The sequence below is a fragment of the Symphalangus syndactylus genome, chromosome 12, assembly GCF_028878055.3.
Source record: "Symphalangus syndactylus isolate Jambi chromosome 12, NHGRI_mSymSyn1-v2.1_pri, whole genome shotgun sequence".
Lineage (NCBI taxonomy): Eukaryota > Metazoa > Chordata > Mammalia > Primates > Hylobatidae > Symphalangus > Symphalangus syndactylus.
In genome coordinates this window covers 135,434,635-135,448,958 of record NC_072441.2, presented here as the reverse complement: position 1 = coordinate 135,448,958, position 14,324 = coordinate 135,434,635, and the positions used below count along the sequence as shown (strand labels likewise).

Genomic DNA, 14,324 nt, shown 5'->3' with positions numbered 1-14,324 from the left:
ATCAACCATGGTCTAAAAATATTAAATAAAAAAATTCCCGAAATAACCAATTCATAAGTTTTAAATTGCATGGTATTCGGAGCAGGGTGATAAAATCTTGTGTCACCCCACTCTGTCCCACCTGGGACATGAATCATCCCTTGTCCATCATATCATCCACTTTGTATACACTACCAGCAGCCCTCTTGGTTATCAGATTGACTGTCGTGGTATCGCTTTATTATTATTGTTGTAAACCTCTTACTGTGCCTAATTTATAAATTAAACTTTATCATAGGTATGCCTGTTTAGGAAAAAAACATGGTATATATAGGGTTCAGCACTGTCTGGTTTCAGGCAGCCACTGGGGGTCTTGGAATGTATCCCCCTCAGGGAGGTCTACTGTACCATTTCCCATAAATCTTGTACCAAATAAAAATGATACCCTCATGACTTTATAACATAACTTGGCTTTGCGCTTACTATGCAAAAACATGGTAAAATAGTAACCTAAACAGAAACTTTAGGTCTTTAAATGATGTTAAAACACAAAGCAATCTAAAGTTTTGGATGCCCAGCATGGTGGCTTATGCCTATAATCCTAGCACTTTGAGAGGCCAAGGCAGGAGGTCTCGGCCAGGTGTTTGACACAAAGAAAGACCTGTCTCTACAAAAATAAGAAAAACTAGCTGGGCATAGTGGCATGTACCTATAGTCCCAGCTAATCAGGAAGCTAAACAGTTGAGGATAGCTTGAGCCCAGGAGGTCGAGACTGCAGTGAGCCACGGTCACAACACTGTATTCCAGCCTGGGCAACAGAGTGAGACTTTGTCTCCAACAAATAAAGTTTTGGAGTTTTCTTTTTACAATTTCCATTTTCTACCACTGGCAACACCCCTATCCTCACTCCTAGCAGCTTTAAATGTTCAGACAGTTTACATTTCTAACAGGTGCATTATTTCCTAATTATAACTCTTTCAAAGTACCTTACCTGGGCTAAGCATACAACACAGTAAATATCTGAAATCACTACCCATATGCAATAGTCACATTCAGAGTTCCAGCTTCTTCTGTAAAAGTGTTGAATGCATCACTTATATTTTTTAACTCTGAATATGGAACTTAGGCACACTAAGCAGTGACCAGGAAGAGACTATTTCAATTACATGAAACAATACACTCAAAAAGATACACCATGAGTCTACTAATTTAAGAGGAACAGTTGTGCACATACACACTTGAAAAGAGACAAAGTATGTTTTTAAAGGATTTCCTGGGCTAGGAATTGAAAATCCAGGAGGCTGCAAAGGAAAAAACAAAAACAAAGGGTCTGAAAACACACTCCACCAATAGAAAAAAAGTAAAGACACGGCAAAAACCACCCAAACCCTCCCATATCCCACCTACACTTTGAAGGTTGCTTACTACAAATATCAGCAACTTTCTCCTCCAGGGCTTTTTTTCTGATTGGGAAGCATGCTTTGGCTTCATGCAGGACAAGCCAAAGGTGCTGAAAAGCTAAAGTCCCTAGAAGAATCACTCAATTAATGAGAAGGAAGAACTGTTGGATAAATATCCCACTTGTTGGCCTGCAGCTCTAAACTGCCAGAGTTCCCAGTGAGATCGAGCTCTAGGTGCTAACAGTTTTAACTGACTGGGTAATTTACCCTTATTGGCTTCATTCCCTGTCCTATCTCCTTGCCCTACTTTGCAAGGATCATCCCTCAAACTACCTGTGCTCAATTCCTTGTCTACTTCTGAGGAAACCCAAACCATGGCAGACTTCTTTTTCTCTAAAGGAAAGTCTCCTAGGATAGATACAAAATCTTCCTTTAATGCAATAGTTCTCAAATTTTTAGTCTCAGGACAATAATCATTAATTCATTTAAAACCAACAAGAATAAACATACATGTTAACATAATATTAATTTGCATAAACATTCTCCAAAACAAAAATATTTAGAATGGCATTAATTTACGTATTTTTAATTGCTATAATGCTTGCCATTATAGAAGACACATCTGCCTCAGCATTCAATCTATGGCAAAATCACATGTCATGTAGTCTCTAGAAAAGTTGTGAGCGATAATGAATGAAAAAAGCAAAGAACATCTGGGTTTTATTATGAACATAGTTCTGACCTCATGTGCTCCCTGAAACAGCCTCACACACTGAGAACTACTGAGACAGCATCGTAAGTTTCTATAAGCAAAGAATAACATTAGAAAATAGTCAAGACAAAATATTTAAGTTAAAAAGGGGGTTGGGGGGATCAAAGAATGAATAGACAAGAATATGATTTCTTGATTATCAACATGATAAAAATAACTTGGAGCGCTCACTGTTTTGAGGCATTTCTTTTATTGAGAAAGGGTTTTGCTCTGTTGCTCAGGCTGGAGTGCAGTGGCACAATCATGGCTCACTGCAACCTCAAACTCCTGGGCTCATGCAATCCTCTGGCCTCAGCCTCCCCAGTAGCTGGGACTAGAGGCAGGTGCCACCACACCCAGTTTTCTTTTTTTTTTTTTTCTTTTGGTAGAGATGGAGAGGTGGATCTTATCTTGCTGCTCAGGATTCTCAAAGTGCTGCGATTACAGGCATGATCCACTGCTAAAAAACTACCTAAGATATATGTTCCCTCTTCTACTCCTTGACACTAGTTTCCTTGTAATAGTTTAATTGCTTGCAAGCCCAAATTAAAAAGCAAAATGCAGAAAGGTCAGGAAACTGGCCAAGCACAGGTGGCTCACACCTTAATCCCAGTACTTTGGGGGGCCAAGGCAAGAGAACTGCTTGAGCCCAGGAGTTTGAGACCAGCCTGGGAAATGTAGCAAGACCCTGTCTCTATTAAAAAAAAAAAAAAAAAAAAAAAAAGAGAAGAAGAAGAAGAAGCAGGAGGAGGAGGAGGAGGAGGAGAAGGGGAAGAGGAAGAGGAAGAAGAAGAAGAAGAAGAAGAAGAAGAAGAAGAAGAAGAAGAAGAAGAAGAAGAAGAAGAAGAAGAAGAAGAAGAAGAAGAAGAAGAAGAAGAAGAAGAAGAAGAAGAAGAGGAAGAGGAAGAAGAAGAAGAAGAAGAAGAAGAAGAATAAGAAGAAGAAGAGGAAGAAGAAGAAGAAGAAGAAAGAGAAGAAGAAGAAGAAGAAGAAAAGAAGAAGAAAAGAAGAAGAAGAAGAAGAAGAAGAAGAAGAAGAAGAAGAAGAAGAAGAAGAAGAAGAAGAAGAAGAAGAAATATAAAAAGTAAGAAGAAAAAAAGATATAAAAAGTTAAAAAATAAGGAATTACTATCTTTCTTGGATTCCATGCTCAGTCAACCATACTGACCTATCTTGCACTTTGAGGGCATTCCTTTTTACCACCAGTTTTTCACTTTCCAAATCCCACTAATCTGCCCTATTTCAGTTCATCCATCAGGCCTCCAATTAACATCACTTCTTCAAGAAAATCTTCCCTGATTCTTAGATTGTTATGCCTCTCTGCTACATGGCCCCACAGTTCTCAAAGACCCTTATCTTTCTGTGACCACATAATTTATCATCCACAAGCTACTTGGAGAATGAATGCGGAACTAGTAGTTATGCTGAGACAATAAGCAACACCAGGAATGTACATTCATCCTACCTTATCAGTTTATCTTCCAAGCTTGAGTAAGAGCTTCATGAGGAGAAGGTATGGCTATCTTGTTTACCAACTGTTCCCTCAACACTTAACTCAGTACTTAGACTACAAAAGGTGTGGTCTGATAAGCATGAATTTTTATAATGCAAATTAACTTCAAAAAGGAAAATCTTATCCAGACAAAATTAACTACTGTGTTCCCACTCAAATCCTAATACTTTTCTATCCAATACCTTTAATAAAGACCTCTTATCTTGTGTTTACTCCTCCCTTACTCTCTCTAAATTCCCTCCCCTCAATCAGAATATAAACTTCAAGAGGACAGGATGTAGGTTTTGTGTTTTGTTCATTGCTCTTTCCTCAGGATCTAGAACAATCCCTTTTCATGATAGACACTTAACCCTCATTTATAGAGATGTACCCTGAATGGTATTCTCTCTACGTTGCTCTGCCTATCTCCATCTGAAAGCTAAGCCACATAACCTATGAAGCCTTCTCAGACAGTACTAGTAAGAAATAATCTCTCCTTCCTCTGCACACAATAGTTTATCTTTCTTAAAATACCTTCTATACTTTACCCTTGTCCTAAAATTATCTGTCTTACGTCTTATTCTTCTTGGTATGCACCACAGTACCCTAGTACAATGCCTGGCTCACAGTATCTACAGAATAAAGATCTGTCCAACTGATAAAATGACACTACATATAATTACAGGTATATACAGCATTCAGAAAGCACACTAGTTTTCCAAAGAACCTCATTCATGTACATATCCCTAGCTCACGCCATTACTATTGCAACACCATCTGTATCTACTCAGCATCTTCCTCTTGCAATGGGTTATTTTGTGAAGAGTATGTACCTTAACTGTTTTGATTCACTTCTCAACACTATGGGCTGTCAAATCAAAGTAAAAGTATTGATCTCATAACTTTAGGTTATCTAACCAAATCTGTCTACCCCTTATCTAAATATCCACACTCCAGCCTAAGTTCTTCACAACAATTTAAAGGGTCTTCAATTATGCCCACCTGTACTTCTTACCTACTAGTCAAATCATGCATGCTGTGTCTCCAAGTGGAACATCCTTTAGCATTTTCTACGCAAAAACAGCTCCACTTCCGCACCAAAATTATTAGTCTCAAAGTCTCATTCCTCTTCCTTAGAGGCCTTCCCAGAGAGCATTATGTATTTTGAGTCACTTCAGTTGGTCTACCAAATTCATTACTTAATATTTGCTCTGTCATTTATAATCACATTTATGTTACTTAATTATATATGTTTGAATTAATGTAGGGAATTCTGCTTTAAATCAAGGATGATGAGCTCACAACAGAATATGCATCTGTAAAAAGAATTTTGATTCAGTGTTGTAGTCTTCAGCATAACAAATACTAGTGGAAGAATAATGTAGTTGTAGACAGCACAGACTGTGAAGGCAAGACTATCTGAGTTCAAATTCTGGCATTGGTATTTTTTAGTACCTTGGATAACTCACTTAACATCCATGTTCATCAGCTTCATCAGAGTTATTTTAAAAACTACATGAGTTAATACATATAAAATCCTTTAAAAAGCATTTGACACATAAATTCAGCATAATCTTCTATTGTTTTGACTTTTAGCCTCTTACTTATAGCTGAGAATACTGAAGTGCAAAAAATTTAACAACTTGCCAAAAGTCACAGGAACTAGTAAGTTGTGAAGTCAGAAAAGAAACATCAGATTCCTACTAGAGTCTGTCCATTTTATTCAGTATCTTTTCAATAAACTGAAATTTTATTCAATTTGTTTAAGGTCTTCAGGACCATTATATGATTAAAAAATGGTAAGATGAAATCAATGTTTAAAAGGAAAAGGAGATTTATAAACTAAATTATGGATTAAGAAAAGAAGAAATGTAATAATAATAGAACAGACAGCACACACAGGCTTATGCTCATGTAAATGGAAGGGACAGGTGAGTATTCCAGAGAACTGGGTTAAGCATATTAGGATGGAGCCAGCCTAGCCAATATGGTGAAACCCCATCTCTACTAAAAATACAAAAATTAGTTGGGCGTGGTGGTGAACTACTCGGAGGGGCTGAGGCAGGAGAATCACTTGAACCCAGGAGGCAGAGGTTGCAGCGAGCCAAGATTGCACCACTGCACTCCAGCCTGGGTGTCTTTTGAGACTCTGTCTCAAAAGAAAAAATAAATAAATAAAAATAAGAAAGAAAAATAAATATTAGGATGGAGGTAACTGTCAAGCTTTATCTTCCGTTTAAAACATAAAGATGCTCTTGCTTGCATTTTTTAAAATCACTTTTCTTTAGCAGTTTAGAAAGTCTTTTTTCAGCTGGGCCCAGTGGCTCACATCTATAATCCCAGCACTTTGGGAGGCTGAAATGGGTGGACTGCATGAGCCCAGGAGTTTGAGACCAGCCTGGGCAACATGGCAAGACCCCATCTCTACCAAAAATTTTAAAATTAGCTGGGCGCGGTGGTAGTCCCAGCTACTCAGGAGGCTGAGACAGGAGGATCAACCTGGGCCCAGGAGGTAGAGACTGCAGTGAGCCAGCAGCACCACTGCACTCTAGCCTGGGTGACAGAGTGAAATCCAGTCTCCCAAAAAAAAAAAAAAAAAGGAAAGAAAGCCTTCTCTGTTCCATCAAAAGCTCATCACTTCAAAATTAAAAATGTGTGAAATAATTTTTATTTTTTCACACAGAATTTCAATGTTTACATATGGACAACGGAATCACAAATTTCAGAAATTTAATAAGGAACTTAGAGGGATATCAATTTATTTACCATCTACGTTTAACTTTTATCCTTTAAATGTCTGAAGGTCATGTTCAGGACCATCACTATTTTCCCTAGGCATTTTCTTAGATAAAACCCAATAGTTACTTAAAATATAAACTCTGTCCTAACAAAAATACTATATATTATATAACCTCTCACTTCCCACTCTAAAAAAAACTCGGAAAAATACAGGTAATTCAGTTTATCAGGGCAGGAAATTATGTTTCATAAGAACACTATATTTTAGTATATTTGTTAAATAATATCCGTCCCCCTAATTATATGCCCTTTGCTTATAGCTAATCTCTTTGTATGCTCCTACAAGGGCAACCAATATCCAGCTTAGGCCAAAATGAATATCAGTATTAGTAATCGAAAGGCCCTGGTATGGTTATGAATATTTTGTGAAAATATACCACAAAAGTAAATTTCTGAATATTTTACATTTTAAACTTAAAGTGATGATCAAAAAGCAGTAGAAAATGAATACAGAAAATATATGTCCAAAATGTACATTCAATCACACATGCTTTTGTAACCTGAATCCTGTATTTCTTTAGGCCTCCACTATAAAACTGCCAATACAGTCTCGGAAAAAAAAGGAAGACTCTCAAAAATAGGGAGGGATTGCTTTAATAAAACAAGGTAACAAGAATAAAAGGCAAGCTTAATATCCAAAAGACACGCACAGTTGTTAACCCAATTCCAACTTCCAAAAACAAATGAAATTCCAGGAACTACAGAAGAAAAAAGCAAATAGAGAAGACCACAATTCTTCAGCTCTTCAATCTTTTCCAAATTGTTTAACAATGCTATGTGTTTTTTAAAAAGTGGATTTTTCTCCCCTTCCTTCAAATTCTGGCAACAGGTGCTAAATGTTTTATACTCCACATATTCATATAATTGCCCATGCATTAAGCCTACTTTAAAAGGCAAAGGCTAGGTATAAGCTGAGAGGAGTGCTTAAAAAAAAAAGGCAAAGAAAGGAGAGCAGAAACTGATGTTCATTCCTTCTCAAATGATAACATACTGAGCTTATCAGCATCTCTTGTAAAATTGTCTAGCTCTGGCCAGACGCGGTGGGTCACACCTGTTAGTCCCAGCACTTTGAGAGGCCAAGGTGGGTGGATCACCTGAGGTTTGGAGTTCGAAACCAGCCTGGCCAACATGGCAAAACCCTGTCTCTACTAAAAATATAAAAATTAGCCGGGCACAGTGGGTGCCTGTAATCTCAGCTACTTGGGAGGCTGAGTCAGGAGAATGGCTTGAACACAGGAGGTGGGGGTTGCAGTGAGCTGAGATCACGCCATTGCACTCCAGCCTGGGTGACAGAGCGAGACTCCATCTCAAAAAAAAAAAAAAAAAAAAAAAATTGTCTAGCTCTGTTACCAGAAGACCATGTCACCAATACTAAACTTTAACTTCTTAAACTCTGGTTTGTGTAAAGTCAAAAGTTGTTCTGGCCTAAGAATTCATTTTATATATCTTGATAACTGGCTTACTGAATTCCCTCTGCTGAATCCAATAAATCTTCCTTACTAAATCTCATTGCTGTTGTACCTCATGAACTCATGTGATCCCAACCTAATCCCAGTTTGAGATCTTTATCTTTGAGGCTCAAAAGTTTTAACCCTTTACCAGGAATGGGCACAGAACAAATTTATTTGACTAAGCATTTACTCCATTTCTTCCATCTTATCCTATTCTCTTTGCCCTGATTCATACTGCAAACATTTACTAGTATCTATTATAAGCTGTGAAAAATGGTAACACTGGAGATACAAATGTAAGGTATTTTCTCTGCCCTTAAGGGGCACATATTCCAGTAGAGGAGACAAATAAAAAAACAAGTAATTTCTACAAAGTGTGAGAAATTCCATAAAAGAGTTTTATAAAAATTCTACAAGAACACAAATGGAAGAGAGTAAGGGAAGCTTCACAAAGCAGTTAACATTTGAAATGGGTCTTGAAGAACAGTCAGGTAGGATGGATATGTGTTTGTATGTTTTAGTTGAGATGCTGGAAATGTAGAAAGGATAAGGAAAGCTGATGGCAGTCAAAGTGCTGACTAAAAATATGTTAAAATAGACAACTTAGGATATTAACTACAGTTCCTTTTTACTTTCACTCTTGCAAATTAATTTTAACCATTAATTCACAAGTAGGAATTATCTTACAAGCAATACACACACACACAACTTAGAAATGTTGTGTACAAAGTGACTATTAAACGGACAGAACCAGGAAAAGGTATTTTGAGGACAATGGGGAAAATTCAGTGCAACCAAACTGATCCTCTATAATAGAAGGGAATAGTTGTGCTACATAAAACTATTGCTAAATGTTGTAGATGTAGAGAAAAGAATACCAAATTAAAACTCAAGAGAGCTGGATTCAAGTCTCAAACAACACCTGTGCCCTAATTATGACAAGACCTTTTACTTAATTCCTAAACTGTCCCTTAGAGTTAAGATCAAATAAAATGAGTCTGAAAAGTGTTCTGAAAAATGTAAAATGCTACACAAATAAAATCTTACCGTCATTATAGTTACATGTGCCACACTGGAAAAGAACTTTCAAAATCTGTATTTCAGACATATTCATCGCATTATACTAAATTTATGATAAAGAGCCTTTACCCGTTCTACAGATCGTGCCCTCTTCTTTGGCCGAGTAGGCAGCGCATCTTCCTTCGGATTGGTGTCTATTGCCCAGTAGGACCCCTAGAGGTAAAGAAATTATATTAACAGTATATTACAGCAACCCTATGATACTGAAATGGATTTTTATAATCCTTTGCATCAAAAGCAAACATTCTGCAAATACAATGGAAAAATAGCATAAGAAACACTTGTTTTGAACTGAGAAAAAGATTATATAAGAAAATATATCCACTTATAATTACATTAAAAGAAAACTTTCATAAACTGAAGAATCCAAATCCAAGAACTTCTGCCACACCAAAATTTTGAAAGAAAATGATCCACAAAACACATTTTTCATAGTAATTCTCAATTGAACAGATGTTAATTATATGACATTAAAAGAATTTAATGTATAAAGATACTGTAGTTTCTATATCCCAGGACCTCACAAATCTACATGGTTAGTGAAACATTTTTAAAGACAAACTGCTTGAACACATTTTATATAGTAAGTGTTCCTGAGAAGCAATGATATGTGCATAAATTTTTTACTGCTTACTCTGTCCTGACTTAACTATTCTCTCTTACTTTTTGACACAAGTTATCACAGCATTCATTTGAAAATATGTATGGAGCACCTACCGTGTTCCGGGCACTCAGAAACTGTGACTCTCCCAAAAAAAAAAAAAAAAAAAAACAACCTTTGGAAAAGCATAGATCCATAGATAATACAAGTTTGCAAATATTATACAAACGAGAAGAGCAAAACACAGAAAGATAAAGTGGCTTTCCCATTCAAAGTTATGAGAACCAGCAAAAAAGACAAACAGAAACAAAGTCTGGATTTTTAGCTCTTTTTCCCTCAATTATCCTACCTCTATACACACACACGGGGGAGGAAAGCATGAAAGAGGGGAGTTCAAGAAAGGGAAAGAGGGAAGGGAGGAAGATATGCATTTCAGAAACAGAAACACAATGTATATCCTAGTTTTACAATTAATCCCAGTGATCATATCCAAATTTAGTCTTCACCTCTACTATCTCGTTAATCTTCCTAGGCTGTTTTTTAAGGCAACATTTGACAATGAGGGGAAATACAACCCTCACCTATCAATCTCACACTTCATGCCCAACACGAATCATCTCCTTATACTTTCTTGAACATACCATGTTATCTGTTCCTGTCCTACACGCTGACCTCACTACTTGTAATACGCACCATACCAATGACAAACTCATATTCCACCTTCAAATTTTACCTCAGATTATCCAAAGGAATCCTTTTCTGACCGTCCTGCCATACCCAAGAATTCATCACTCTCTCCCTCTGCAAGATCTCTATACTTTTTACACATTTAGACCATTGTTTGCAAATTAACATTCAATTCTGTTTACAGGTCTGTATCCCCTTCTAGGCTATAAATTCCTTATGGGTAGGGACTACTTTACTCGTTTCTATATCCACAGTGCCAGGCACAATGTTAGACACAAAGCAAGTACTCAATTAACATCTGTTGAAATGAGAAGGGGAAAAAAGCTGTTTAACAAACTGCACCAAGAATATCAGTGTACAGGGTATTACTATGTACATGTCAGTGTACACTGTTGGGGTACAAGGTAGGTGTGTACATCTCAGATCCTGGTCTATGCAGGTACCTGAAGTTAATGCTCATTTCATCACCCAGCCACCGCTGGGGTATTTCTATGTTATCTTTTCAAAACGGTCACTACATTTCAGCTAAGGAGTCTACCAGACATGGTAAGAACCTGCTAGGTAGGACCTATGAACTTGCCAAGAACCCTATAAAATGCAGATGCTACAAAAAGCACTAAAAATGGGAAAACAATGATTTTGGGAACAGTTTCAGAATAAATGCAAGGGGGGAAATTTTATACTGAGTTCTTATAAAAATTAAAAATAAAGTAGGAGAGAAAATACCAAACAGTTTACATACAATACAATAGTTTAAAAACCACTTTTCACAGAAATGATAAATTCCAGCATTTAGTTTTGTTTTGGATGGGTATGTATATGTGTATTAATCTGGGGAAACCATTCAATGTCCAAACTTGACCCTGATTTGTTAGTAAACATTTCAATAAAATTACAAAAACAAATAGATATCTCTTCTTCCACATAAAATACGAATGGTTGTGGCTTGCCACAAATAAATCAACAAAAGGGAAAAAATTTGCCCGTAGCCTACCTATCCACTAGGTATCATAAAATCCTGAATGCCTAAATGCAAATTCTAATAATTAAAAAGATTCACAAAAGTAATTGTGAAATATTCCACCAAATAGTTCAGGCTAACACAGTATTTGAGTTTGATCTCTGAAATCACAGGTTTGAATAAAGAGACCTTAAAATTCCTCTTCACATATCAAAACCATAGTAAGATAACACTTTATACCCACTAGGATGTCTATGATCAAAAAAAAAACAGAAAATAGCAAGTACAGGCTAAGTATCCCTTATCCAAAATGCTTGAAATCAGAAGTCTTTTGGATTTCAGATTTTTTCAGATTTTGGAATACCTGCATGTACCTAATGAGATATCTTGGGGATGGGACCCAAGTCTAAAGCTCAAAATTGATTTATGTTTCATATAAATGCTTATACACATAGTTTGAAGGTAATTTTTTGTAATAATTTTAATAATTTCGTGCATGAAAACAAAATGTTGACTGTAATCCATCATATGAGGTCAGGCATGGAATTTTCCACTAGTGGCATCATGTTGGCGCTCAACAAGTTTTGGATTTTATAGCATTTGTATTTCAAATTTTCAGATTAAGGATGCTCAACCTGTATTGGAAAGCCCATAGAGAAACTGAAACTCTTATGTACTGCTGACAGAAATGTGTAACGGTGTTAACAACTGTAGAAAATACGGCAATTCCTAAAAAAATTAAACGAAATTACCAAATCATCCAGCAATTCCACTTTTGGATATATATCCAAAAGATACGAAAGCAGGAACTCAAGTATTTGAACACCAACGTTCATAGTAATTGCTCACAAGAGCCAAAAGGTAAAGCAGCCCAAGTGCGCATTGAAGGATAAATGGATAAACAAATATGCCACATACATACAATGGAGTATTATCAGCCTTAAAAAGGAGGGATATTCTGGCTGGGCGCGGTGACTCACTCCTGTAATCTCAACACTTTGGGAGGCTGAGGCAGGCGGATCACAAGGTCAGGAGATCCAGACCATCCTGGCTAACACAGTGAAACCTCGTCTCTACTTTAAAAAAAAAAAAAAAAATACAAAAAATTAGCCGGGCGTGGTGGCAGGTGCCTGTAGTCCCAGCTACTCGGGAGGCTGAAGCAGGAGAATGGCGTGAACCCAGAAGGCGGAGCTCACAGTGAGCCGAGATCACGCCACTGCACTCCAGCCTGGGTGACAGAGCGAGACTCCATCTCCAAAAAAGAAACCAAACAAACAAACAAAAAAACGAGGGATACTCTGACACATAAGCCAGTCACAGAAGGACAAATATTGTATGATTCCACTTATAAGTACTAAAATTCTCAGAGACAAAGAGTAGAACGACGGTTGGTAGGGGATAAGGGGAAGGGAATATAGGTACTTATTGTTTAATGAGTGAAGAATTTAAGTGTGGGAAGATGAAAACGTTCTCGAGATGGATGGCAGTGATAACTGCACAAGAATGTGAATGACCTTAATATTACTGAACTGTACACCTAAAATGATTGAAATGGTAAGAATTACGTTATGTATATTTTGCCACCAAAAAAGTACCTCTCAGCCATTTCTATTTTTATTTTTTTTTAAATACAGTGGCACGATCATGGCATAATGCAGCCTTGACCTCCAAAGCTGAAGTGATCCCAAGCCTCACAAGTAGCTGAGACCACAGGTCCACACCCCACCCCCACGCCTGTTTTTGTTTTGTTTTGTTTTGCTTTATACTTTTTAAGTTTTAGGGTACACGTGCACAACGTGCAGGTTAGTTACATATGTATACATGTGCCATGTTGGTGTGCTGCACCCATTAACTCGTCATTTAACATTAGGTATATCTCCTAATGTTATCCTTCCCCCCTCCCCCCACCCCACAACAGGCCCCGGTATGTGATGTTCCCCTTCCTGTGTCCATGTGTTCTCACTGTTCAGTTCCCACCTATGAATGAGAACATGCGGTGTTTCGTTTTTTGTCCTTGCGATAGTTTGCTGAGAATGATGGTTTCCAGCTTCATCCATGTCCCTAAAAAGGACATGAACTCATCCTTTTTTATGGCTGCATAGTATTCCGTGGTGTATGTGTGCCACATTTTCTTAATCCAGTCTATCATTGTTGGACATTTGGCTTGGTTCCAAGTCTTTGCTATTGTGAATAGTGCCACAATAAACATACGTGTGCATGTGTCTTTATAGCATCATGATTTACAATCCTTTGGGCATATACCCAGTAACGGGATGGCTGGGTCAAATGGTATTTCTAGTTCTAGATCCCTGAGGAATCACCACACTGACTTACACAATGGTTGAACTAGTTTACAGTCCCACCAATAGTGTAAAAGTGTTCGTATTTTTCCACATCCTCTCCAGCACCTGTTGTTTCCTAACTTTTTAATGATTGCCATTCTAACTGGTGTGAGATGGTATCTCATTGTGGTTTTGATTTGCATTTCTCTGATGGCCAGTGATAATGAGCATTTTTTCATGTGTCTTTTGGCTGCATAAATGTCTTCTTTTGAGAAGTGTCTGTTCATATCCTTCACCCACTTTTTGATGGGGTTGTTCTTTTCTTGTAAATTTGTTTGAGTTCTTTGTAGATTCTGGATATTAGCCCTTTGTCAGATGAGTAGATTGCAAAAATTTTCTCCCATTCTGTAGGCTGCCTGTTCACTCTGGTGGTAGTTTCTTTTGCTGTGCAGAAGCTCTTTAATTAGATCCTATTTGTCAATTTTGGCTTTTGTTGCCATTGCTTTTGGTGTTTTAGTCATGAAGTCCTTGCCCATGCCTATGTCCTGAATGGTATTGCCTAGGTTTTCTTCTAGGGTTTTTATGGTTTTAGGTCTAACATTTAAGTCTTTAATCCATCTTGAATTAATTTTTGCATAAGGTGTAAGGAACGGATCCAGTTTCAGCTTTCTACATATGGCTAGCCAGTTTTCCCAGCACTATTTATTAAATAGGGAATCCTTTCCCCATTTCTTGTTTTTGTCAGGCCTGTCAAAGAGCAGATAGTTGTAGATAGGCGGCATTATTTCTGAGGGCTCTGTTCTGTTCCATTGGTCTATATCTCTGTTTTGGTACCAGTACC

General features: G+C 37.3%; 1 protein-coding gene across 14 annotated transcripts in view; it reads right to left on the bottom strand.

The window, feature by feature from the left end:
* FOXJ3 (forkhead box J3) overlaps positions 1-14,324 on the bottom strand; it is a 203,745-nt gene that overhangs the window by 42,429 nt on the left and 146,992 nt on the right. For all 14 annotated transcript variants that reach the window (XM_055255474.2, XM_055255483.2, XM_055255480.2 and 11 more), the window contains one exon: positions 9,022-9,105. In XM_055255474.2, coding sequence (XP_055111449.1) covers positions 9,022-9,105 — 84 coding nt within the window. The remainder of the gene's footprint in view (positions 1-9,021; positions 9,106-14,324) is intronic.